The sequence below is a fragment of the Emydura macquarii genome, unplaced genomic scaffold, assembly GCF_026122565.2.
Source record: "Emydura macquarii macquarii isolate MOO-44397 ecotype Brisbane River unplaced genomic scaffold, CSIRO-AGI_Emac_v2 contig_2205, whole genome shotgun sequence".
Classification (NCBI taxonomy): Eukaryota; Metazoa; Chordata; order Testudines; family Chelidae; genus Emydura; species Emydura macquarii.
In genome coordinates, this window is record NW_027132342.1 from 23,491,807 (window position 1) to 23,519,239 (window position 27,433).

Sequence of the window (27,433 nt, forward strand, 5' to 3'; positions counted from 1 at the left end):
AAGCTGCAGTATACATCAGTGTATACTCCAGATTGTCACCATTTGGACAAAATGGTTTGGGTGCCAACATTAGTTTTGTCATCTCTAGATTAGTGGATGGACCCTCTGAAAGTTTCTGTGGCATTCCCTATCTCCCCTAGCTACCAAACTTCATGCTAATCACACATGTAAGACCTCTGTGATGGGGAACTCATATGGGGTCACTCCAGACTCAAGGTCTTTGGTCATCTCAAGATCTAGAATCTCACATAAATATCAGGGAGTTAAGAGTGGTACATATAGCCTGCTTGGCCTTCCTCCCCCACATAGTGGGGGAAAATCTATTGAGTCTGACAAATTTGGTGACCATGTTTTACATAAACAGACAAGGAGGAGCACGATCAAACAAACTCTGCCAGGAGACAGTCCACCTCTGGGATTTCTGTATCTCCTATTCACTTCATCTCAAAGCTGCTTATCTTCTGGGGAAACAGAACATGCTAATGGATCAGCTGAGCAGATCCTTCTTTGATCAACACGACTGGTCATTATGTCCAGATGTGGCCAGGTCCATCTTCCAATTGTGGGGGATTCCCCAAATGGATCTGTTTGCAACAAGAACTAACAGAAAATACCATCAGTTCTGTTCCTTGGGGGGCTCGACCCAGTCTCACTGACATGCTTTTCTCCTATCCTAGAAAAATTTCCTCATGTATGCCCTCCCTCCCATTCTTTTACTTCCCAGAGTCATATTCAGAATAAAACAAGACCATGCTCTCCTCCTTATAGCACCAGCGTGGCCCCATCATTACTGGTACCCGACCCTGGTAGGCTTGTTGGCTGAACCTCCTCTGTCCCTCCTGTTGGATGTAGACATAATTTCCCAGGACCACAGGCGTCTGCTTCATTCCAACCTCTGAGTTCTCCATCTAACAGTGCAGATGCTTCATGGGCACTCACCCTTTGAAAAGCTCTGTTTTAAGGATGTCCAAAACATGCTTCTGATTAGCAGATAACCCTCACCTAGGAACACTTACCTGGCTACATGGAACTGCTTCTTCATTTAATGTCATAGGAAAGGTGTATCCCCAGAGTGGGCACCCCTGGACCTCGTGCTGGACTATCTTCTAAATCTAAAACCGAGTTTGGCTGTTAGCTCTATAAGGGTGCATCTGGCAGCTATTTTTGGCCTTCCACATCTGGGTGGATAACAGATCCCTTTTCTCCAACCCCATTTTTACCTGATTCCTAAAGGGTTTTGTTCTCTCAAGTACAAGACCCCCATCCCTCCTTAGAATCTGAACTTAGTCCTAGCAAAATTGATGGGATCTCCCATCGAACCCCTTGCAATTTCCTCCCTCCTTCACCTGTCTACTGGCAATTACCTCAGTCAGAAGTGTGGGTGAGTTGAAAGCTCTGGTGTCAGAACCCACCCCCATATACTTTTCCATAAAGATAAAGTTTATCTCCACTCTCACTCGAAGTTTCTTACAAAAAGAGTCTCTGATTTTCATATTAACGAAGCAATCTGTTTGCCCACATATTTTCCAAAACCCCATGTGTTTTAGAGATGAGGAAAAGCTTCAGTCACTGGATGTCAGAAGGGTGTTAGCTTTCTACCTGCAGTGTGCTAAATCTTTCAGATCCTCTTCACAACTGTTTGTTAACAGTTGCAGATAGAGTTAAGTGCCAATCAGTTTCTACTCAGAGAATCTCTTCCTGAATCTCTTCATGCATTTGCTTATGCTCCCAACTGGCTAATACCATCCTACCAGCTAGAGTGTGGGCACATTCTACTAGAGCATAGGCAGCTTCTGCAGCTTTCCTGGCCAGTTGCTGACATTTGTAAAGCAGCAACTTGGTCATCAGTCCACACTTTTTGTTTTGATTATGCCATTTCCCATCAGTCCAGAGACAATGCCAGTTTCAGGTTACAATGCCAGTTTCAGGTTACAGGTTTCAGTTTCAGGTTACAATCACTGTTCAGATAGACTCCAAACCCACCTTCGTGGATGTTAGCTTGTAACTCACCTACAATGGACTTGACATGTGCAATCACTCAGTGAAGAAAATATGGTTGTGTATTTTTCCATAGCCATTGTTCTTCAAAAAGTGTTGCACATATCCATTCCATGACCTGCTCACCTTCCCTTCTGTATCAGAGTCTGTCCAATACCAAGAAACTGAGGCTCTGCTCTGTTATACCAGCATGCAGTGGTGCACCGTGACAGAGGGTGCTTGAGCCACCCTGACGGGTACCACTGAGGGGAAAAAAAATCTGTGTATGAACGGGGTACGCACATACCAACTGTGGAATGGATATGAACAATACATCTTGAAGAATAACAATTATGGAAATATAGGTATCCATTTTTTATTTAACTAGATACTCTCATGTCATATAGAAAAAAGCTCACCCCAGAGTCCTTCCAGAATTTTTAAGCCAGGTCTGTCTATGATTCTCCCCTAGGAAAAGATACTATGTGTTTCTTTTGTAAACCCAGGTATATCAAAACAGTGCTTTGATCTTTATTCATAAACTGCTGAGGGGACTGAGGCGGTCAGGCTGAGTGGTTACTGCTAGGCTGGTGCCATGGATTCAAGGGGTGACCCTGTGGCAGTGGTCGGTTAGCAAGCGTCAGAGGAGTAGTGACAGCTGAAATCAGTGGTTAAAAGTCAGGATCAATCAGGCTGAGGTCAGAGATCAAAGGTTGGAAGTAGGTGATAGGCTGGGGTCCAGAGACAAGAGTCAGGGTCAAAGTCAGACTCAGGTCAGAGATAAGAGAGTGAAATGAGGTCTGGAGCCGGACATCTGCATAGTTGCCCAGACAACTTCTTGAGACACGCTCCAGGGTTAAATAGTAAGTGTGGTCCAATCAGAGGGCCACAGAGTGCTGTTGCTCTGGTACCTTTTGGGTGGTACTTTCTGCAGCACCTAATCTTCATAGTGCTCCTTAGATGTGATTCTGCATGGCCTCCCAGAGTTGATGTGCGAATGTCAGCTGTCTCAAGCTCCACAGACCTGAGATCATTATAAACAGACACCCTCCTGCTGTGTGTGTTCCTTCCAGTAGATTTTGCAATTTTGATTAGCTGGTGGCTCAGTATGCATATAGAATTGCATTGTGAGAGACAGTACACACTAACCAGACAGAGATAAGAATCTATTTCCCTCTGTCTGAACAGAACCTGTTCGAGGCATATCACCAGCTGGTGACCTATCTTTAAACTTCAAGACTTTAATAATATAATTTCCACTATAGATATATAACTTCTTAAATATTATCCATACACACATTCTCCAATGATTATGATGACCAGTGGCCTTCTAGTCTTGTTAGAGAACTTACATGCCTAGAGATCTTAATAATACTGGGATTTTTCAGCTTGGAAAAGAGACAACTAAGGGGGATATGACAGAGGGCTATACAATTATGACTGGTGTGGAGAAAGTAAATAAGGAAGTGTTATTTACTCCTCCTAACACACAAAGTAGGGATCACCAAATGAAATTAATAGGCAGTAGGTTTAAAATGAACAAAAGGAAGTATTTTTTCCACACAACACACAGTCAACCTGTGGAACTCCTTGCCAGAGGATGTTGTGAAGGCCAAGACCATAATGGGGTTCAAAAAAGAACTGGATAAATTCATGCAGGATTGGCCTATTAATGGCTATTAGCCAGAATAGACAGGGTTTATTGTTTGCCAGAGTCTGGGAATGAATCACTTAAGGATTACCTGTTCTGTTCACTCCCTCTGAAGCACCTGGCATTGGCCATTGTTGAAGGACAGGATACTGGGCTAGATGGACAATTGGTCTGACCCACTGTGGCTATTCTTATGTTCTTATGCCACACTTCGATGAATTATTGTGCATATGCTTGACTTAGGGATCCCATAAAACTCTAATCCTCCCTATACTCTCTACCAGTTGGCACATATTGGTTACTGTGTCACACTATCCCATTCCCATAAAGATGTCTTAAGGCTAAGTGAACTAATTCCTCTAATCTTTTATTTTTATTATATGTCTATTACGTAAAATATGGCAGCAACTAACATTTAATGACAATGAAGTTATATATTAAAATAGAGACTTAACCACTTGTAGGACTAGTTAGTTTTCAAATGACTGAGTATGATATGGCTTTCAACGCCTAATAATCTAGGAGGAGTTGAAAGTAAGTGTTCATAAATTTAGAATCCATAAATTATAAAGAAGATATTATATGGTGACTCATGGCATATTTGTGGCCATGAAAAAAGGTAATGCGATCCTTGGATGCATCAGACGAGGTATTTTGAGTAGAGATAGGGAGGTGTTAGTACCATTATACAAGGCGCTGGGGAAACCTCATCTGGAATACTGTGTGAAGTTCTGGTCCCCCCATGTTTAAGAAAAAAGAATTCAAACTGGAACAGTTGCAGTGAAGGGCTACTAGGATGATCCGAGGAATGGATAACCTGCCTTATGAGAGGAGACTCAAAGAGCTTGGCTTGTTTAGTTTAACCAAAAGAAGGTTGAAAGGAGATATGATTGCTCTCTATAAATATATCAGAGGGATAAATACCAGGGAGGGAGAGGAATTATTAAAGTTCAGCGCCAATGTGGACACAAGAACTAAGGGATATAAACTGGCCATCAGAAAGTTTAGACTTGAAATTAGACACAGGTTTCTAACCGTCAGGGGAGTGAAATTCTAGAATAGCCTTCCAAGAAGAGCAGTGGGGGCAAAAAAGCTAGCTGGCTTCAAAACTGAGTTTGATAAATTTGTGGAGAGGATGGTATGATGGGTATGGTATGATGATAGTTTTGCAATTGACTGATCTTTGAGTGCTAGTGGTACGCCAATGACCTGTGAAGGGATGTCAGATGGGTGAGTGCTGAGTTATTACAGAGATTCCTTTTTGGGTGGCTGGCTGGTGAGTCTTACCCACATGCTCAGGGTTTAACTGATTACCATATTTGGGGTCAGGAAGGAATTTCCCCCCAGGGCAGACTGGCAAAGGCTCCAAAGGTTTTTCACCTTCCTCTGTAGCATGGGGCACAGCTCACTTGCTGGTGGATTTTCTCTATCTTACAGTCTTTAAACCATTATTTGAAGACTTTAATAACTCAGTCATAGGTTAGAGGTTTATTATAGGAGTGGGTTGGTGAGCTCCTGCATTGTGCAGGAGGTCAGACTAGATTGGTTCATTCTGACTTCAGAGTTTGAGTCTGAGACCTTACCCATGGTCTTGATTTTGCAGCACTTAAGCACATAAAATTCATATTGATTAAAATGGGAGTTATTTGCCCTTAAAAAAAGCAGGAGAGTACAGTTTGCAGTGAACATCTAAGCACAAAGGCATGACAGAAATCTGAAATAATAAAGCCGTAACTCCAGATTTCCTAGTTTTTGTGGATATACCTGAGTTATACAACATTAATTTTACATTTTTATGTACTTAATTTGCCCTGGAGGGTTTTTGTACAGACTACTGTTAAGGGAAGCTAACCTAAAATGACATTTTAGAATATTTTATCTCCTAATGCTGTGAACATTATCAGCCCTCCCAAACAAGAACTGCCATGTTTAATATCTTATCTTCACAGTGGCTGATCCGTCACCATAGAGTTAAGTGAAAATATTTAATCCTGGAATATATTAAGAAAAAAAATCATGTTTTTAATGGACGTATTAACCATTCTGTCTCTTTATACTATTTTGTACTATCAAAAAATCAGTTTTCATAGGTAAAAGCTACATATTCTACTAAAGTTGCCATATAGACTGATGTAAAACTAACATCCTTAAAAGTGGAACAACTCTGTTCTTTTTCCAATTTTCATTTTGTTGTGTACCCTCTTCCACAGTGTAGCCCAATACTTTCTTTCACCCAGCCCAACTTTACTTGGAAAACTACTCTGTGTTTTTTTTCAAACTGCTTTGGCAAGTTATGATGAAAGTTTTGAGCCCTCCATCTCACATAAACAGAAGCAACAGGTGAACCAGAAAGATGATATAATTTTCAGAGCCATATTTAGGGGCAGGAAACCCTGGCCATGCTTGGGGTGCCAGGTTTGGGGGATGTTGGCCTCGGGTGCTGTTTTTGTTGTTAGTGACAGAAGGAAAAATAGAATGTTGAAGTAAAATGTTTCAAGTATTCTGTGTATGGATTCATTTTTCACTAACCTCCTAGAATGTTCTGGTCCTTTGTAGAATCTTGTGGAACCTTCCAGACTTTCTGAGAACTACATTTTCATCAAACCTCTTAAAATGTTGTCAGCCATGCCCCCATGGGTATATAAATAGAGGGGCATTGCCAAGCAGTCAGTGAAATTTAAGAATGAACTGAAGCGAGAGCCCAACTGCGCTATTGTGAAGCTTGTTTTATTGCATAATTGTGAACGTGTACTTGTGTTTTAAGACTTGAAGAGTGTAAGTAGTGACCCAAGGTGCAAACCCTGGCAACCCAGTCTTTGACTTCAAATTTCTGGTCTCAGTTGTGGTTTGGCGTGATATCCTATTCCAAGTAAACATTGTAAGCAAGGCATTACAAACTCAGTTGATGGACATTGTGATTGCTATTACTTTGATAAGAAGCTGCCTTGGTTTCATTGTGGCCTCCAGAGAAAACAGATTTGAAGATGCCATCATTGTTGCCAAAGCAATGGCAGAAAACTTAGGAGTTGAGCCTGTTTTCAAGGAAACTCATGTTCATTGGAGGATAAGAAAGTTTGGTTATGAGGGCAGAGATGAGGTGATGGCGAAGCTCGAAAGAAAAAATCAAGAGGGAATTTTTTTTCTTGCTCGTTGACACTGCTTGAGTGTACATCGAAGAAAGGTTCGGACAAATGAAGCACCATGAAAAGACCTGGTATGACATTAGTAAGCTGCCGGCAAACAGGAAAACACTCTTGAACAATTGTACGGCCCTTCACGGATGCCACATGGGGAATGTTCAGACATCACATTTTGCCATACAGGAAGCTCTCTCTACTCCAAGTTCTCCAATTCATTCATGATGCAGAATGGAAGGACACTTTTCCTAATGTGTGGATAACTTTGCAGATTCTACTTACTCTGCCGGTCACAGTCACGAGTGGTGAGCGCAGCTTTTCAAAGCTCAGGCTCATTAAAACATATCTTTGATCAACGATGACCAATAAGAGATTGACATCACTTGCTATTTTATTGCTTGAAAATGCCATTGGCCAGTCTTTGGATCTCTCTGACGTTATGCTTCAGTTTGCAAAAGCAAAGGCGATAAAAGCAACCTTTTGAACTAAAGGACTAGGGTTAACATTCTAAGGCTGTCACTGTTAACCTGATTTTTAGAGGACTGGTCAGTGATCTGACCAAAAGATACATAGGTTCTTGTCCCAAAATCAGGCTACAGAGTAAGAGAATGTAGAGAATTCAGTACCTTGTACAAACCCCTGGGGTGTGCAGTAAGGACACTCATGCTGAGGACAAAGCCAGGATTTAGAGATTTTTTTATTAAAATAAAGGAAAAAGTTACCAAAGCTCCAAGCCACAGAATTAAGAAGAAATAATACAATTCTAGGGATACTCATGGTAACATTCCTTACAAAGCTACTCTAGATTAAGTATACTCACATCCTTCCCTTCGGACCTGGTGGTAAGAGACAAAGGACCAGCCTCATTTCTGGCATGCCAATGAATCCGATGGTCCAGGTTCCTCAGTGCTGAGGTAGTGGAGAGAAGAGTCTATGTGAAGTAGCTAAACTATACTGCAAAACTAAGCTAATAAATGATAGCTAAAACGAAGAGGAACTAAAGATCTAAAAAGCTTAAGAAGTAAAAGGATCATGCCACATGGTTATTTGCTCTCTGATAGGGTCTTGGCACTATCCTGAATATTCATGTCAGCGTCCAACCTTCCATGCCCAAATCTCATTTCTTCACCCATGTAAATCTTAGGGTACACTTACTCTAGTACTGGTAGGCATCCTTTGGTCTCAAAAGATGCACCCCTGAGAGAGAGAAAATTTGGTTTTATGGCAGCTACAGCTGTAGCTGAAGAGACCTTTTTGAGAGAGACAATGTCTGCTGCATTTTTCACATTTAAAGGTCGTATTTTGACCCTTTGGGCTCTGCCTTCTGTGAGCTTTTTTTTTCTCTGATAAGCTGAACTTCTTCCTCTAGTATCTTTGAAGACCTTTATTGATCTCTTGTTTCCAAAGGCTGTGGTGCTGAATGTGATCTTCCCAGTTATCCATATCCATGTCCATTTCTTTGAGGTGTCACTTGCATACATCATTGAAACACAATTTTGGGCATCTTTTAGGTCTTTTTCTAGATGCCAGTTGGCCATACAGGATGTCCTTTGGGATATGCCCATCTTTCATTCAGCACACATGCTCAAGCCAGCGGAGGTGTTTCTGTTTTAAGGAGTATTTTGCATGCTGGGTATGTTGGCTCACTTGAACTCGGTGTTGGTCACTCTGTCCCTCCAGGAGATTCCAAAAATTCCACAAAGACAATGAATATGAAAGTTGTTGAACCTTTTTTCCTGATGAGAGTATAAGGTCCATGTCTCTCTCCCATGCAAAATTACTGCTAACACATGCACGATACACACAGATCTTTGTGTGTTCTGTCAGTTTATTGTGTTGCCATATCCACTTGCACAATCTAGATATTATTGTGGCAGCTTTTCCAATGCAGATGTTGAGTTCTGTTTCAAGTGAAAGGTCGTCTGTGATAATGGACCCCAAGTGTGTGAACTCATTCACCACTTCAAGTCCATAATTACTGATGTTGATGGAAGGTTTTTCAACTCATTGGCACAGTATGTTAGTCTTTTTTAAGCTTATAGTAAGCCTGAAGTCTTGGCAGGCTTTGGAAAAATTGTCCATGAGATTTTGGAGATTGGCTTCTGTGCGTGTTGTCACTGTTGCATCATCAGCAAAGAGGAAGTGTTGGATAAGAACCTCCCAAGTCTTGGTTTTAGATCTAAGTCTTGCAAGTTTGAACAGCTTTCCATCAAATCTTGTTGTGCAAGTAGATTCCTTCAGTTGAGCTTGGTGTGCAAGTAGATTCCATCAGTTGAAAGCTTGTTTCACTAGTAAGGAGAAGACGATCCTGAACATAGTTGGGGCAAGTACACAGCCTTGCTTGACCCCATTATGAATCTGGAAGGCCTCAGAGGCTGAGCCATCATATTGGACTGTGCTGTACATGTTTTCATGGAAGGGACTGAATCATGCTTAAGAGCTTGAGGGGATACCTAATCTTTTCTAGAAGGGCAAATAGTCCGCTTCTACTGACAAGGTCAAAAGTCTTTGAGATCAATAAAGGCTATGTAAAGGGTTTTTTTTTTTGTTCTCTGCATTTCTCTTGTTGTCTCAGTGAGAAAATCATGTCGATAGTAGACCTTTTGACTCTGAAGCTGCACTGTGATTCAGGATAAATTCTGTCTGCCAGGATCTGAAGTCTATTCAGGATGACTCGGCAAAGGCTTTTCCCATGATGCTAAGAAGGGAAATACCACAAGAGTTGTTACAGTTGCTCCTATCACCCTTGTTTTTATAGAGAGTGATGATGTTGGCATCTCTCATTTCTTGTGTTACTTCGCCTTCTTTCCAGAACAGACAGAGCAACTTGTAAAGGTGTTGCAGTAGAATAGGTTTTTCGCATTTTATAACCTCTGATTGTATGCAGTCTTTTCTGGGGGCCTTTTCATTGGGGAGGCCATCTATAGTAAGGCTAAAACTCCTCAACGGTTTGTTCATTGTCAAGTTGGTTCCTAATAGGCAGGCTTTCAATAGCATTGATGGCTGTGTCTGTAATTATATATTCATGAGAGTAAAGCTCAGAATAGTGTTTTATCCGGTGATCCATATGGTTGGTGCGGTCATTGATTGTTTCCACTGTTTTAGATTTCAGTGGGGCTGTTTTCTTTGAGATTGGACCCAAGGCTTTATTGATCCCATCATACATGTTTCTGATGTTACCTGTATGACTAGTACTTGGATGCTTTCACATAGGTGTCAGGTCAGGATATGCCTGCTACCGTAATGAGGGTAGATGGTACTATCTATGGCTCATCAAACCCCCACTGCCCTTGTGGGTAGTCCAGGAGGGCATAAGGCTACACTTACTCTATAGGCTAACAGTTAAATATATTAATAGCATACCCATACATATTAATACTAATTATCTCTTTCTCAAAACCCATTACCTTTGGCCTAGACTGTTACTTCCATATTCCTGCAGTGTACCTTGTGGTTGCCAGCATGTCCCAGAATTTTGGTAAACACATTCAGTTCCCCAAAGTCTAAAAGGGTAACCAGTAAGCCATTTATCTATGCCAAAGGTTACAAACACTCATGCTAACTTACTGTAGATAATCAGACAGTATACAGGCCTATTGGTTCCTTGCATTACAGCCAAATATAATGAAGTAATGTCTGCTGAAATTATTCAATATAAAATATAAGCCAAAATCATATAATCAATCAAACCAATACAGAAAAACAGGATATATAATATAGCAAGCTAGCCCTATGGGCTACATCACCTACTGTAACATTATTTAATACCGGTCTACCCAGTGTTGGTGCACACTTCAGTTTCTTGACGTTAGTACATTTCAGTTATTCTTAAAATAAAAAAGTTTCTATAAACTTAGAGGAAACAATTGTTTTATTTGCTTATATATGGCATGAATAAATACAGATTTACAGATCCTAGCATGCAAATTTATCATCTTATATGACAGGGATAAATCATGCATGCAAATTGTGCATCAAAGTTGTGAAATGGGCTACAAATGCAATAAAAATAAAGTATTCAAAAGTTTAACAAATGGGGGGGTGGAACGCTGAAGACACTCCTTGCCTGGGTGCCATTTGGGCTAGGGCCATGATTGATAACTTTCACACCTGTCTAAGAACTAAAACAAAGCTGACATGGGATGTATAATTTTAGACCATTTTTAAGGATCTGTCTTGACAATATCTCTTTAATATGAAAATAGAAACAAAAAATCTATGACAGGTTATTTTGACTATATATGCTTTCTAGAGTCATATCACTTCTTCAGAGATGGTTCTAACTTGAAGAGTACAGTTATACTAAAGGTAGGTTATTCAGTCTAATGAGTTCTATGGGCACTCCAAGAAATAGCTAAAGAATTTTTAAATTGTGTTATGCATTTGATATGCTAGGTTAAAGTCAAACATATTTCTGAATCTGTATTGGTGTACAAAACTGTTTGCAACAGTAGCTAAGAACACAATACAATTGGACTGTTTTTTCCCATAAATGAAGTAGATGGATAACAGACATCTGTGACAATGAGATTTTTGTCAACATGCAAGTGGGAAGTAATATTTTTGTGATGTTATGGGAGTAGCATTATGGAAGAAACAGGAACTCCTGAGTTCAAATTCCCTACTCCAATCTGACTCACTGACTTATGATTGAGTCACTTAGACACAGTTTTTCAAAGGTGTTTTAAATCCTGGATACCTACATTTTTGGGTGCCCATTTCTAAACATCTAGAGCCTGATTTTCAGAAGCCCTGAGTGTACTTAAAATTCATTGGGAATCTCAGAAATTGAGGCCATGTTTGGAAATATGTTGCTTAATTTTTGTGTTTGAAATTCCATTTATGTAAAAGAGGGATAATGACATGTATTAGTCTGCAGTGGTTTCCATTTTAAAAATATTTACCATGGATGCAATATTTTTAATTTTTCTTATATTCAGAATAGGAAATACATAGTGTTGGTAAAGTAAGAAACAGCTTGGAGACATGTGAATGTTTTAGTAAATATTTATAAAATGCTTTGAAGCCATGAAAGCACTATATACAGACATGACAAAAGCTCACTTTTCACTGGTCAACAGTCATCACACAGAGACCCAAGAATATGCCTAGAATCCACTATATCCATGGTGGAGGACTAAAGATTATTATGAAAGCCTACCAAACCACTGAAAAAGTAAAAACAACAATTCTGTTTCTGTGAAATGCTCAATTTCCACCAGTCTCAGACATAAAAACAGGTATTTTGACCCAACAAGAAAGGTGCCACCTGTGGACGTACCCCTGGAACCGGGGAGCAGCGTCCGGGTTTTCCCCTCTCTGGGTCCTCCTCAGAGGGGGACCACCCCTCCCGGCCACCTCCCACCGGGAGCAGTCTTGTGCCCTTTTCAGGGCAAGCAGTCTACGGCCAGACCCTCAGGCCGGGCTGGCAAAGCAAGCAGTCTTAAGGCCAGGCCCTCAGGCAGGGCTGGCAAGGCAAGCAGTTTATGCACCAGGCCCTCAGGCAGGGCTGGCAAGGCAAGCAGTTTATGCACCAGGCCCTCAGGCAGGGCTGGCAAGGTAGCAGTTTATGCACCAGGCCCTCAGGCAGGGCTGGCCGGGCAAGCAGTCTGAAGCCAGGCCCTCAGGCAGGGCTGGCCGGGCAAGTAGTCTGAAGCCAGGCCCTCAGGCAGGGCTGGCAGGTGAGCAAGCCACTCTCTGGAACGGCACGGCGGGGAAGGCTTCCTCACGGAGGATAGGGAAGGGGGGAGGGGGACGCAGGCCCACCCGTCTCCACTGCGTCCTAGCCCAGGGCCCTTGCGGTGGCAACGGCATTTGCCACTGGGTCGGCGGGGCTCCGGCCGCAACACGCCGCCCGGGTTGCCCCTGACTCAGCCACTAACGTGTGGCGATCCCTGGGCTTCTTCCTTCCCGAAACCCCCGGTACCTGCCTCCTCTGGGTCGCTGAGGTTTGGTAGACCTGCTAGGCCCTCCTCATCCACAGGCGGCAGCTCAGGTAGCTCCATGGGCTCATCTTCAGAGGGTAGCTCCTCCAGGTCCTGCGGTCCCCAGGCCTCGGGCAGGGCCGGTAGGTTCTCGGGGTCCCAGGCTCGGCACTGCTCTGGCAGGTCCGCTTCCGGCTCCCAAGCCCCGGGTGTCTCTGGGGGGTTCTCCTCAGGCTCGTAGTCCGCAGGGAGCCCCGACAGGCCTTCTTCCGGCTCCCAGGCTGTGGGGGTCTCTGGTGGGCCCTCCAACTCCCAGGCCGTAGGGTACCTGGGGGAGGCCTCGGTCGATCCCCAGGCTGGGTTTAAGGCTGGCCACTCTCTCTCAGCACAGCTCCCCGGCCCGGCCTTCGCTAGGAGCTCCAGAGGAGACACGTCCTTCCCCTTCAGCCGTCTCCCCCCAACTGAGCTCACCGGCCTGGCTCTTAAAGGCCTAGCTCCGACCCCCTGCTTCCGGTCAGGGGTTTCCCTGGGGCAGGCCTCTGTCAGCCAGGGTGGGTCTGGCTCCCTCTCTGGGTCCTCCTCAGAGGGGACCACCCCTCCCGGCCACACCACCCAATCTCAAATCACAGGAGATAATGGTCAATCCAAGACATGGATAAAATATTTTATTTCCTCAATTTTATTTCCTCAACCCCATCCCTAACTCTAGAATAGGAGTTTGGCTGCCCATGCCTGTGGTCCTTGTGAAATTTTGAATTGGACTCAGACTCAGTGTCTACATGGATACTGAATTTATTAAGCACAACTAGCTAGCAGCTACGAGATCAAGAGAACTGAGGAGCATAGTCAATTCCTTTAGGGACTTTATAGTGCATTGGGGTGACCTGTACACCTTTACTACCAGGACTCACATACAAAATGGATGTTCTTTTCCAGTGGGAAGCCCCTCAATCAGATGCAAATTGCATGGCAACACTACTTCCATAATTATTTTGTTCGTTTTTGTGGACGGGCCCCTGCGAGGGGGGGGCAGCGTCCGGGGTTTTCCCTCTGGGTCCTCCTCAGAGGGGGTCCACCCCTCCTGGCTATTTCCTGTCGGGAAGCAGTCTCAGGCCCGCTCACCGGGCAAGCAAGCAATCTCGGGCAAGGCCCTTTGGCGTCTGGCCAATGAGCAGTCTAGGGCCAGGCCCTCAGGCAGGGCTGGCCAATGAGCAGGCCCGCTCTCTGGAGCGGTCTGGAGGGTGAGGCTTTCTGAGGGTGGCTAGGGAAGGGGAAAGGGGAACGCAGGCCCACCCGTCTCCACTGCGTCCCAGCCCAAGGCCCTCGCAGTGGCAAAAAGCGTTTGCCACTGGGCCAGCGGGACTCCTGCCACAACACGCCGACAGGGTTGTCCCAGACTCAGCCACTATTTATGGCTGCCCCTGGGCTTCTTCCTCCCCAGACCCCCAGGTACCTGCCTCCTTTGGGCCGCTGGGGTGTGGTAGTCCTACGAAGCCCTCTTCATCAACGGGTGGCAGCTCTGGCAACTCCATGGGTTCGTCCACAGAGGGTAGGTCCTCCAGCCCCCAGGCCGCAAGCAGGGCCAGTAAGTTCTCCGGGTCCCAGGCTCTGTACTGCTCCGGTCGGCCCTCCTCCAGTTCCCAGGCAGTGGGTAACTCAGGTGGGCCCTCCACCGGTTCCAGGCTGGTGGCAAGACCGGCCGCTCCCTGTCGGCGTGGGTCTCCGGCCTCGTTTTAGCTGGGAGCCTTGGAGAAGAGGTGTTCTTCTCCCTCGACTGTCTCCCCCTGACTGAGCTTGCAGGCTGGGATTTTAAAGGCCTGGCTCCACCCCCCGGCTTCCGGTCAGGTGGTGTCCCTGGGGCTTCTGACGGCTTGACACCTGCTTCCGGTCAGGGGTTTTCCTTCGGGGCTCTACCAGCCAGGGTGGGTCAGATTCCCCCTCTCGGTCCTTCTCAGAGGGGGACCACCCCTCCTGGCTACAGTCTTGAACTGACTATTCAGATAACACCAACTTGCTCCAGATCAGGTCCTTCAATGTTGTTCAAGTAGCTTTCAGTGATACATGCAAAGTTGAGGGCCCCTTAATTAAATCAAAATGATGGAAACCTTATTGGCCACTAAACTTTTGTTAATCTATGTGAACTGAAGACCGGGATTCTGGTCTCCTGACACCTCAACAGTTCCCAATAAAATTGAAATTAAGCCTATTCGGACATCACTGGTTCTAGGGGTTTTTTTTCCCTAGAGGATTGAAGGTAATTTACTTACACAGTAATGTTAAGATCAGATATCTGCCGCCCTATTCTTCCCACATATGTGTAAGTAATTCCAGTTGATTTAACAAGAGATACTCATGTCATGTAAAGAAAGAATAGGGCCCCAGACTTTCAATGAGCTTCCCTTTTCTCCAGTTTGTCAGTTGTGTTCATAGAAGCAGTAATAAGGGAAGCGTCTAAGTTCAAACAGTGAGACACTAACTCAGGCTAGATTTGAGCCATAATTGCTTCTGACTTTTAGTTCTTGAGCTAAATTTACATAAGTGAGCACAACTGCAGCATTGAGTTGGTTCTTTAACGCTAAGCAGAAGGTCACAATATGTATACATTGATGGCGGCACTGTCTGCACTGCCAGATCAATTCTGTGGAATCAATTGAGCTGCAGTGGAGATCCGCTCAATCGATCCAGAAGTCGACGGTGTTAATCCACCCCAAAGAGTAACACTGTGTCAACTGTAAGTAGACGTTAGGAAGTTGACAGGAGATATGCAAGCTACTCTATGTAGGGTACCTTGTGTATCTCCTGTCGACTGCCACCAAAATTTGCCGGCAGTGTAGACCAAGCCACAGTCAGCCTTCCCATTGGTGTAATTCTAAGTAATGCCATCTCTGGAAGATGTTACAACTGGGAATGATGATTACTGTGCTAAAGATGCTGTAACATAACACACCTAAATATAGTGCATATACTTGGAGGTAGTATTCCTGAAAATGGCATCATGTTATGATAAACTGACAGTGAATACAAACAATAGAACCTTAAAATAGAAAAAAACTAAGGGCAGCTAGAAATAAACATTTGTGTACTGGGCTTTGAATTTACTCTAGTGGATTTCCATTCTCAGCTCTAGTCAAATAACGTGACTGGCATGAAGTAAGTTCTATAGAGGAGGTAGGGTACTGTGTAGATCAGTACGGAGGGGAGTTCCATCCATAAGGGGCAGCATGGAAGAAAACACAAAGGTTTATGTCTGGCATCACTGATAGAGTGTAGGGACAACTGACAATTGAGTCTGGCATCACTGATAGAGTGTAGGGACATGGGATCAACATGATAAGAGATAAGTGGATAAGTATATTATTTATGAGTATATTATATGTATGTTACATTAACTGTGAGGAGTGTAGTAGTAGAGGGCCTGGAAAGCGAAACAAGAAGCATGAACTGGAAACAGTAAAGAAAAGGATAGTCAATGGAGGCATTCAAAGAGGAGGCATGCTGTGTTTAGATCTATAGTTATTAAAGATTATCTTGCTGGGTGTACTTTGTAGATTGTAGGAAGTTGTGTGTGTATGAGAGAGACCAGAAAAGATGCCATAATAAGGATAGGAGATAATGTCCTGAATTATTTTTGAAGTGTGGACAGAAAAAAACTTGGATTTCAGAAAATTATATGGAGGATGAAGTGGTAAGATTTGGATGCAGTCTGGTTGTATATGAAGAGGGAAGAATTAAAGATGACTCCAGATTATTAGCCAGAATGATAGGGAAGTTGATGATTGTCAACAGTGACAAAGAATGGAGGGAGTGGGTAGGGTTTTGGCCATGTTAATTTTAAGATGACAATGTGAGGTCCAAGAGGAGATGAAATGCGGGTTTGGATGGTGGAAGACAGGTTGAGAGTGAAATGGTAAATTTGTGAATAATCATTATCATCATAAAGATGACAGCTGAAACTACATGATTGGATGAGATCACAGACATAAGGTGTAAAAGAGGAAGAGGGAACCAGGGATTGAGAAGTGAGGTGGATCCATCAAAGGAGACACTAAACTAAAGCCTTCTCTTGTCTAGGATTTAAAGGTGTGACATTAGATTGTTACCTAACTCTGTCTAGCACCTTTTAAATCTCTAGTCCAGATGAGGAAAGTTGTGCTTTAGCACATGCTAACCTGGTCAAGATAAAGCATAGCAGGCAGCCTAGACTTTAACTCAACCAATTTACAAGTGTGCCTCATTTACAGTAGGCATTTAAAATGTGTCAGCATGTATTAAGCTAACACATGCTAACATAATATCTTTAAACGCTAGTTGACGTAGAAGAAGATGGAGTTCTGAAACTCAATGGAAGACCAGATTTGTGCCTTACAGTGTCAAGAGCAATAGAGGTTTGGTTTGTTTGTTGATATGTACCTATGAAGCATTGTTCTTAACAAGACCAGAATTTGGGTCATAATCGTTCAGTTGACAGATTCCCTTTACATAATGTTTAATTGTTCTATTCTTCTTTTGGTTTTTTAATAGCATATAATGATTTAAATTAGATAGACTTTCTCCTCCTTCATAGCTGCCTAGTGTTGTTTTTTTATTTGTGCCTAGGAATCTACTCCCACATATCTTCAATCTCAATCTTTTGTCCCCTTTCTGCTCTCCACCCATTTTACGCTCTTGGCCTAAGTATGACACTTAAATCATGTAGTTGAAGAAAATGAAACAGCTAATCAGTTGATGTTCAGAACAGTGAAAATTGTCTGGATATCTTCCAATCAGGGAACTGGCGTGCCCCTGGCAATCTTACAGCAACTGCAACCCAGCAAACTGTTGTCATGGCTAGGAGCAGCAAAGACCAAATATTTTTGCTTCACTTGCTACCCTGCACTCTCATGCTTTTCCCACCTGTTACAACATTTTTCCTATTATGTATGTTTATACACATTCATCCTCTCTCCTACATTACTAACTGCAACGTGCTGGCAGCCTACTGAGCTTACTTTAGAACTTTCTGAAGTTCTTATTCCAAATTAGAACTAATTCTGACAACACTGTTAGCTACTAAGTAGCTGATATGTGGTTATGTGTATAGCTTTCCTATCAAATCCTAGACAGCTCTGACATTTCAAATTAGTTTATAGAGATTCAAGATTGAATCATCTTTAACTGGTTAAAATTAAAACCAAATACAAGTGAGGTTTTGAGTCTATGCACTAAAGATTACTCAACAGTAATGCAACTATCATTTTTAATGGTATTTATTATGTGCATTTCTACATTTAGGAGATATTTGGGAACAGTGTGGACTTACTGCACTCTAAAATTGCCTGGTGGGGGAATGGGGAGAAGGGAAACAAAAGCTCCTAAATAATATTGAAAAGATTACTGAACAGCTTTCCATTTTAGAAATAAGTGAGGATTACATTGCTTGATGCCTGAGTTTTGAAAACAGTTTTGTGACTTGATAACATCTAGCTATTTAAATTGTATGTAGCTCTGCAATTTCAAGAATGTATGTTGGCATATACAGAAAGGAGCATCATACACAGACCATGAAGTCTTCGCATTTACTTCTTGTTTCAGCAAAAATTAATTTTAAATCTGCCTTTTTATTATCTACATACTCTTTATTGAGTTGAGGCTTAATTTTTTGATTGAATCACTCATCTGATACTATTCCAGACGTTTTTTGTTATTGGTTAATGACGAATTTTTGCCTTTGGCATGTGTAACTTACATTGGCCATTTTATTGGCATTATTTGTACTATTAGAATATTAGGAGGCATTTACTTGTGAGTAACTCAGGTACCACCAACTTTACCAGTAACCCTATCCCCTTTCACAATTTTTGCCTGGCATTTTATAGCACTCTTATGACATGTGTTGCACAGATTTGTCCTCATCGCAGAATTTGCAAACTGGGGCTGGACATCTTGGGCATCCCCAGACACCTTGGGCATGGCCCCTCTCCAATCAGTGCCAACAACTTGCCTGTGGGTCACCAGGCAGCTTGTGCTGCAATCCACTCTAGCAGCAGATTTGCCATCACCATGAGTCTTGCATCCTGTATTATGCCAGCAGAAGATGTCATGAACAAGGGCTGAATTGAGCTCTGCTAGTGTATTTAGTTGCCATGGAAAATAAATTTGTGCTGTCATTGTAAAACACAGTCATAAGCACAAAAGGGCAAATCCTTCCCCAGAGGTCATAGGAAAGAAATCCTTTCCTTTTGCTATGGAGTAGTGGCATCTAACAACCCTCTGTGAAGGGGCAGTGGCTACTAGATCTGCAATGCATCAGAACTATCACCCCTAAACCCTCCTCCTTCCTCCTTTGTGAGACTACTTGCAGGAAACCTCTGTGGAATAGACTGCCAGGGCATGCACAATGGGCTTTCAGAATCGCCACCTTCCAGTAAAGTGGAACCACATTGGCTCTGTTGTGTCTGGGGACAGTGTATCCCTGTGAGGGAGGAGATAGAGTACAAGCTTTAGAAATAACTGTCCTGACTTTTAGCTAAATGCAGAAGAAACCATGTTGTTTGCTTCCCTACACTAATTTGAAAAATTTCTTCTCTTCTTCTCTTCATTAATTTCATATGCACAAAACAAAACCATTACATAATACACAATAATCAGTTAGGATAGGTAGAAGAAGTATTCTGCTTTAATTCTGATTGAAAGAAAGGAAACACTTTACTAGTACAGTGCCATCATTTCCATCTTGTACAAAATGCAGAATTTTGCAAGGTCCTTTGAGAGCCAGATCTAAGGCACCAATCCTGCAGAGACTTATCCATGTGCTATGTTTTTTCTCACTGTGAATAATCCTGTTGTCTTCAACTGTACATTTTAAAGTGTATAAAACTAAGCACAGGTGCAAGTCTTTGCAAGATTGGTGTCAAAGGCACCATTTTGTATTTTCTTCATCTGGGGAATGAGACCATTTTTTAATTTAAAAAATCATACTTGACAATGGAGGTCCAAATGCAAAACTTGCCCAATCCTTTGTTTATATAGTGCCCTAAAGTGTGCTAGGCACTGTACAGAAATATAAATAAAGATGCTATCCCACAAAGCCTACACTCTGAATATACAAACATACAGATAAAGGACTGAAGGATAAAAGATGTCAGTTTTTTTCTCCCCATTTAGTGTTTTCTTTTCTAAATTTTATTTTGAACACCATTTGCTTTTTATTGTTTCCTAATGGAAATAGTTAATTTTTAATTATTAATGCCAGCCTATTTGTTCTCTTGCATATATTCTATGTATTACAAATATATATTTTTATTTTCTCTGAAAATTATTTCCTATAATCAGTTTATAGTTGTTTAATCTACCGTTTTCCATGACACATAGTGACTCTGGTTTTCTCTCAGCTTCTTCTTTATACTTCCCTTCCAATAATCTCCTCTTCCCTGAATCCACATCCCCTTTGTCCTCTATAAACAACATTTCACTGAAATTTGGTTCTGCTAATGTCAGTAGGTGGAATGCTGAATAGGCTATGAAGGTACTCAAACTGCTCTTGCCATGACACTGCTTGCTACCTGCGTCTCTGCCTCCCAGTAGGTTCAGAATTATAACTTGCTTTTGAACTTCTGTATGTATCAGGCAGAAAAGAGTAGAGGAAAAACTACAGAAGATTCTAGTAGTTTAAAGGGCCAATCAAAGCACAAATCTCCCACAGCAGAAATGGTCTGGTTATCTACAGCCATCAGTTTGCCTTAGGCTGGATGATGTATATTTTAGTCTATGGAGAAATTGATATGCCATGACCTCCTCTGGGTGGCATTTTCTTACATTGTTTGCTGGGAAGTACTTTTGCTTATGTGTGACTGTTATGAACACATGGTGCTTTCTGGGCCTCTGCATAGTTTCTTGTCAAATTAAATTTATATGATGTCTGATTTCTACATGCATCCATATGGTTGATGTAGAGTAGCCAAACACTGTGTTCCTGTGAGATATTGTCTTTGCATACTTTATCATTTTTTGCTGGATTGCAACCACAAAAATAGAGAAATTACTGTCAGACTGTGCTATTTTTCACTCATGATCTGAACTAGCCAACCCCTGCTTATTTGAGTGGCTTTGAATACTGAAACCAATCTCATGATTTGGCAGAGTGAACATATCATATCTTCTATCTGTTTGGTTCCTTCCAGCATTAGCAAATGTAGGGAGCTCATACTCCCAGAATCCACCACAAATATTTAAATATTAGTTTAAGGCACAATTCAATTCCCCTTGAAGTCCATTAGGAGGTTTTTTTATTGACTTCATGGGAATTTGGATTGAGCCTGTAGATACCAAGGGATGCTTCCTGTTTCTCAGGAAATCACAACTACTAAGTATCCACTTCTAATTGCTTCTATTCACAAAAAACACATAAAAGAATAACCAAAGTGCATCCTAGTACTTGTAATGCTAGCTATTCAGGATATTCAAAGGAAACTAACCATCATTCACCTCTTCTGGGTTCTGCCATCAAACAATAGATCAGTTACCCATGTGTTATATGTATAGTATGAACAAACTCACTAAATCCCTGTAAGCAAAGAAATTCCATTTATTAACTTTATATAATTGTTTCTTTCAGAAAAATACACTTTTAAAAATCTGATCAGGATGTATACCTGAATCAGAACCTAACAAAAAAGGTACAGTAGAAGCAACTGCATTAGAGCATTTGCCATATGTCAAGTGTAGAGTTAGAGAAATCCATACATAATCATAATCATAAATAAAAAAAATAAAATATTCAATAGTGAGATTTATTTGTTTACTTATATTTTAGCATAAATAAATAAAGTCTCATGACCACCAAAAATCAGGGTTTCAGTAGGAAGTGATTTATTTAATCTGTTGAATTTTAGGATCTATTTTTGACAGAGTTATTGAACCACTTTCTCTTTTCCAGTTTTACTGCAAAGCTGTTTTCATCATGCATTTCTACTTTTCAGGAGTCTTACCCAAAGAAAAGGAGCTATACACTGGAAGTAGTACCATCTGCTTCTCTTGATGCTCATCCTTCAGAAAACGAGAACAACCTTTGTGATTTCATGGACATAGCAGTTAAGAAGAAACCTTGTTCTTTAGAAATAGTAAGAGTACCTTCCTCAAGAACAGGTAAGTCACCTTTAGTCTCTTACCTTATCACTGGTACATTCTGATGATATGTATAATATTTCACTGGTGGCTATAATATTTTGCACACTACAGTGCCTTGCGTGATTTATGCCATTAATGAACTTCTAGGAGGTAGGTAAATATTATCCACAATTTATAAAAGGAAAGCTGAATCAAAGGTTATAACATTCCAACATTCACATGGAAGTCTGTGGAAAAGCCAGGAATAGAAGTCAAATTTCCAGAGTCCCAGGCCTGTGCAGTAACCTCATCGTCATTCTATTTTCACCAAGTACTTAACACTAATCTGTAATATAAACTACAAAATAAATAAAAAGGTTCTGAATATCTAAAATACTCAACAATTAACAAAATAACAGGAGAGAATAAAATTAAAGAAAGTAACTTTGAATTAATATATATGTATATAAAACAAAAGCCTAAACTTCCCATTTCAAATACTTGTGAATAAAAACTGAAAGAGACATGAAGTGACATTCTAAATATTTTTAATTTGACAAATTAGTATGTGGAGCACACAGTTCTGAACAGCAATGAGTTATGTTTACAAGATAATAACAATTATAATGAGTCATATGAAATAATATTATAAAATAGGACTCTGTTTACATTTTCCAAAATTATATACTTCTCCCTATTGCCCTTGTTTTGACTTTTTCCTGAGTCACCACCTGGTACCCATTTATACCAAATTTGCAAGATATAATCTTCTAACTACGAATAATTGGAATGAGAGCACGTTTTGACAAGTGAGAAATCACAACAGTGTATAGAACTATGTGGAATAACACCATTGACTTTTTTATCACTATAATCTTGTTCATGAATCATGATTTTGGAAATATGTATGAATGTCAGATTATTAGGGGCTAGATCATGAGTTAATTATCTACCCTGAGCAAAGGGCAGCACCGTGTTTTCCCTGCTGTTCCACCGTGGATAAATAATGCAAGAGTGATTGGAGCAGGTGGACTGGATCCTGGGTCTCCCACCTCCTAGCTGGGTGCCCTAACCACTGGATTATAGTTTCCTTCTTTCTTATCCACTGTGGAACAGTCATCAGGGCAGAGAGAGAGAATGATTCTGTCGTCTAGTTGGAGACCCAGAGTCTAGTCCCCTGCTCTAATCACTTTTGTTATTTATTCACAGTGGTACAGCTTCAACAGGAAAGAGGAAGGGAGCCCCACATCACAGGTGAGTTCTCTAACCACTAGGTTAAAAGTTATAAGCTGGGTACCCCTTCCTTTACCATTCTGCATGGAGTGTGGCAGGTAACTAACTCATTTCTACAAGAAACACCTTAGGTGCCTAAACCTCCTGACTCTGAGCAGCTGGTTACCATTTATGGATTGCTAAACAGAGATAGGCACTTCTTGCAGTCCAGACTTAGGTGCCTATCTTCAAGAGAGGGTAACACACATCCTTATCGTCACCATCTCCCATTGGCTAGCCTAGGTGGCTTAGTGCCTAGTGTGCTGGCTTCTGTGGATCTCATTCTTAGGTGCTTATCTCTCCCCATTCATTATGTAGGGAGCCTAGGTGCCTAACTTGGATCACAGTGTTCTTCCTGTGATTTTCTAGATACCTAAAAGTTACACAATGTGATGCTCAGCATTGCAACATCTAAGTCCTTTCATAGATCTCACCATATGTTCTGTTCCTGAGTCTGCTACAGGCTTGCTGAGTGACTTAACCTCTCTCTGACACAGTGTTCCCATGTTTAAAATTAAGATAATACTTACCTTTCTCATAAGGCATTCATTTATTTTCCTAAGGATAATTTTGCAACTTTGGATGGAGGGGAAGTTCTATCCTAAACAAAGTGGGGTTTTTTTGTTTTTGTTTTTTAAAAAAAAAAGAAGTCTTTCAGGCAATTTTTCTGTTAGACAGTCTGCAAATTGGGAGTTCAATTGTCTGTCTCATAACAGATCAGAAAGGTTAATTTGACTCATCTACTTTGGCTTTTTCCCGAGTAAGACCTGGATTGCCTGTAATACACTTCTTTTAGGCAGTTTAATTTACTTATCGCCTATCTATTAAAAGATCCGTGTATGTGACATACTTAACCTTGGAAATCATAAAATCATAATAGTTCATAAGACAGACATTAATATTCTCCTTCTGATCTTAAGGCTGTAGTCAAGCTTTGAACTTTTAGCAACAAATCCATCATCCTCTGAAAAGGTGTAAAAGTCTAATACATCTCTAAGAGGCCTTAGGCACTGGATAATTGTGTTGCTAAAATAGTAACTACTAAGCACCTGCAGTGATTTAGAGTTTGCCCATTTTACATAAAAATCAATTAACCGGTGACTAAAATACCAGGACTAAAAGATGTTAATTGCACTGTGTGAAAAAAAGTAAATATGCTAAATTCTGCTAGTGTGCTAAGTGCGTGCTGTGTTAAACACTTTGGAAAGTCCACACTGTAAAATCTCAAGACTATCAAGCCCAACAATAACATTTTATCTTGTGACAGTAGGACTTTGAGGATTTGTCAATTTATATTTCATAGCAATGGGAAGTTGAGTTGGGCTAATTGTTTCACAGTAGGGGATTTTTTTTTTTTTTTTTTTTTTTTAAAGGCCACACCCAGACTAATTCTGTTCTTCAGAAATGAAGATTGGGCGTGATCTAACCTCAAAAGTGTTACTGTTTATAATTATTTTAGTTCAGGTGTAATTTTTTTTTTTTAAGCAGAATAGTTATACCAGGAAAAACCATAGTGTGGGTGCAGTTAACTGATGGAAAGGTGACATATACTAGTATTGTTATTCCTCTCCTATACAGGAGTACTATAATGATATATCTCTTTATACAAATATAGTTGCATCTGCTCTAAGATGAGTTGTACCATGTTAATTATACCAATATAGTTAAATGTTAAAGGCTTTCTAGTACAAACAAGCCCTTGGTGTATGCAGAAAAGAGATGCTCTGAGCAAGGTTGTTGAGCATTTGAAAGACTACTATTATTCATTGTTAAAGCATTTATGTATCCACATTGATCTATTCCTTAGGACTCTCCCATTCCATGCATGTAGGTGAATGGAGAAAAATTTTGAAGGTAGAGGGAGGGCTTGATGGGCTTTCTGAGTGAGGGAGACATGCATCTTTCTCTGAACACTACACCCGAGGCAGACTCTGACAAAGGGATGTCAAAGCAGGGACTGCTGTTTAGACACACACGATCTTTTTTTTATGAGAAGTGTAAATCTAGGTATGTTAAAAAAAAAGTTTATTTTGATTTAGTTCCACTATTTCCTCTTTTTAATAATTCTTGGTTTGGGGAAGATTACCGTTTTGGGTAATTTCGTGCTGTTGTCCCTGGAGAAAAGAGAACCTTAACCTCCTAAGGAAAGGTGCTGAAGAGTAAAGGGTTTTTGGAAGCTACACCCCTTCTTAGTTTCAGCAAGAGACTAAAGTGTCTGCTTCAGTGCATTTTGCTGCCGGTAGGCTGCAGAAAGCAATCACAAGAAGAGCGGTCGAAGGACTAAGCAGGAAATGAGAGTTGGTAGTGGTATTGGTCACAAACTTCTTCCCAAAACACATTTTTCAGGGTGTTTGTTGGTCCTCATAGTCCCACAAGAATTTTTGAAAATATATTTTAAGAGATATCTTTACATGGCAATAACTTGCGTGGAGAGCCATTAATGAAACAAGGTAATGAGGTAACTACAACCAACTAAATCTTTTGCTTTTTTTCATCTGCTCACAATCCCCATTAGAGAGACTCCAATGAAAAAGATCCATGCATTCTTTCCCATCACTACCATATTTTAATTCTGATCTTTTAAAGCAGATGGCTTATGAGACTCATATGCTTTTAGCTGATCTTGATTAACCCTTTGAGCAGTAGGGAGGATTTCGGCTTTAACAAAGAATCTTACAATTTACTTGTCCTCAGAGGTTAATTTACAAAGAGAGAAACTCTACATTCAGAGCTCCAAAATATAAATCACCAACATAAAGCAATGTAATAGATTCAAAACTAAACTCCTCCTAACCAGATGACAGTGATGGCATGCTTCATTTTTTAATCACGCTCACTGCCATAATAGAGTGCACATTTCCATATAAAAATATCCAAGATTAATGCAGTATTTGTTTGCAAATAGAACTTTTAAAATTTTACACTAAATTTTAGTGACATTTGGGGATTCTTTCCATGAAGTAGCATTGTTTTTAAGCACTTATTCTCCAATAATATAATAGGTTTTCTGAATGTACTCACAGTGATGCCTCAAGATGGCCACAATGATGCCTTTATTGGTCAGATATTCCCTTGAGTTTATCATTTATTTTCTACTTTTAAGAATTTGCTGACATTTGCTGAAATACTTTTTCTTTTACTTTCTCTTATTTCCAGGAGCCTGAATATCCTAGGGTTGCAATTTCAGTTTACTAATCATCTGAAGTCATCCCCATTTTTTTTAATCATAGTTTTTCACTACAAATATAGATTTTGTAGCATACCCTCCTCTTTGATTTGCAATGGTTTGTCTTTGGAATGAGTATTGTTGATCTTTTCTGTTTACTTCTCAAGTCCTATAAAATCTTGTATAAATTGTAGTGAGTAGTAGACAGGAACTGAATACAGCTGTGCTTAATATTGTTCAAATACAGTAGAATCATATTGCCAACTTTCACATTGCTGTCTTCATATTCTGTTTTCTTAAATTAGTGGAGCATTTTAGAGGAATACTGGCAAACATCAATTTCCTTTGTCTTCTTATATTATTTTATTAATTATGAATGGTAAGTATTCTTATTCTACTTCATTCCTACATACAATTAAATGTCACTAACCAGTTTAACCAGCTTTTACTTTGTCAAATTGAGCATCCTTTCTACTGGGTTTTCAATTTCATGTGCCACTTCCTTTAATATTTTTGGATTGAGATTCTGATTTAGTCCCATTAAACTGTTTGAATCTGACTTCCATCTCAGATGTGGTAATTTCTACTTCCATATCCTCACTCCCATTAGCTACCCTGCCACTACCTCTAAGCTCTTACCCTTATTCAAAACTGAGGCAAAGTGTTTATTTAGGTGTTGGACCATGCCTAGATTAATCTTTAATTTTCACCACATCCTCAGTGCTTAGTGGTCACATTTCTTTCCTTGTTTTCTTTTTATTTATATAACTAATGTACCTTTTACTAATGTTTTAATCTCCTTTGCAAGCTCCAGCTCTGCTTGGTTTTTGGCAGTTCTCACTTTATCCCTACACTTTGACCTCCAAGAGGTAGCTTTCCTTGTTGATCCTTCCTTTCTTCCATTCTTTGTAGGCTTTCTGGTAAGACAATTGGCAAAATATTGGGATCTCACTTGGCAACCCTTCCATTAAGTTACACAGGGAAAATGACATAAAATTTAAATTCCTTGAGTAGTGTCATTGTGGTATTCCACTTTAGGTGCACATATACCACTGTGCTTTTGATTAGAGATTTTTGGTAGCAGTGCCTGTTTGACCCACTCATGTGCCCTACACATTCTCCTGCCCTGAACTGAAACTATATAGAGCTGTACAAGTGAATCGCCCTCAGTTCCTTCTCAACTGCCTTCCATCAGAGATGGAGTTTAACACATTTAGCCTGT

At 40.8% G+C, this 27,433-nt stretch overlaps 1 protein-coding gene across 3 annotated transcripts in view; it reads left to right on the forward strand.

Annotated features, from left to right (window-relative positions):
* ANKS1B (ankyrin repeat and sterile alpha motif domain containing 1B) overlaps positions 1-27,433 on the forward strand; it is a 736,922-nt gene that overhangs the window by 256,479 nt on the left and 453,010 nt on the right. For 2 of the 3 annotated variants that reach the window (XM_067559741.1, XM_067559742.1), the window contains exon 11: positions 21,647-21,812. In XM_067559741.1, the coding sequence (XP_067415842.1) occupies positions 21,647-21,812 (166 nt within the window). Of the gene's footprint in view, positions 1-21,646; positions 21,813-22,982; positions 23,028-27,433 lie in introns of all 3 variants that reach the window. The other variant, XM_067559740.1, reaches the window with a different exon arrangement.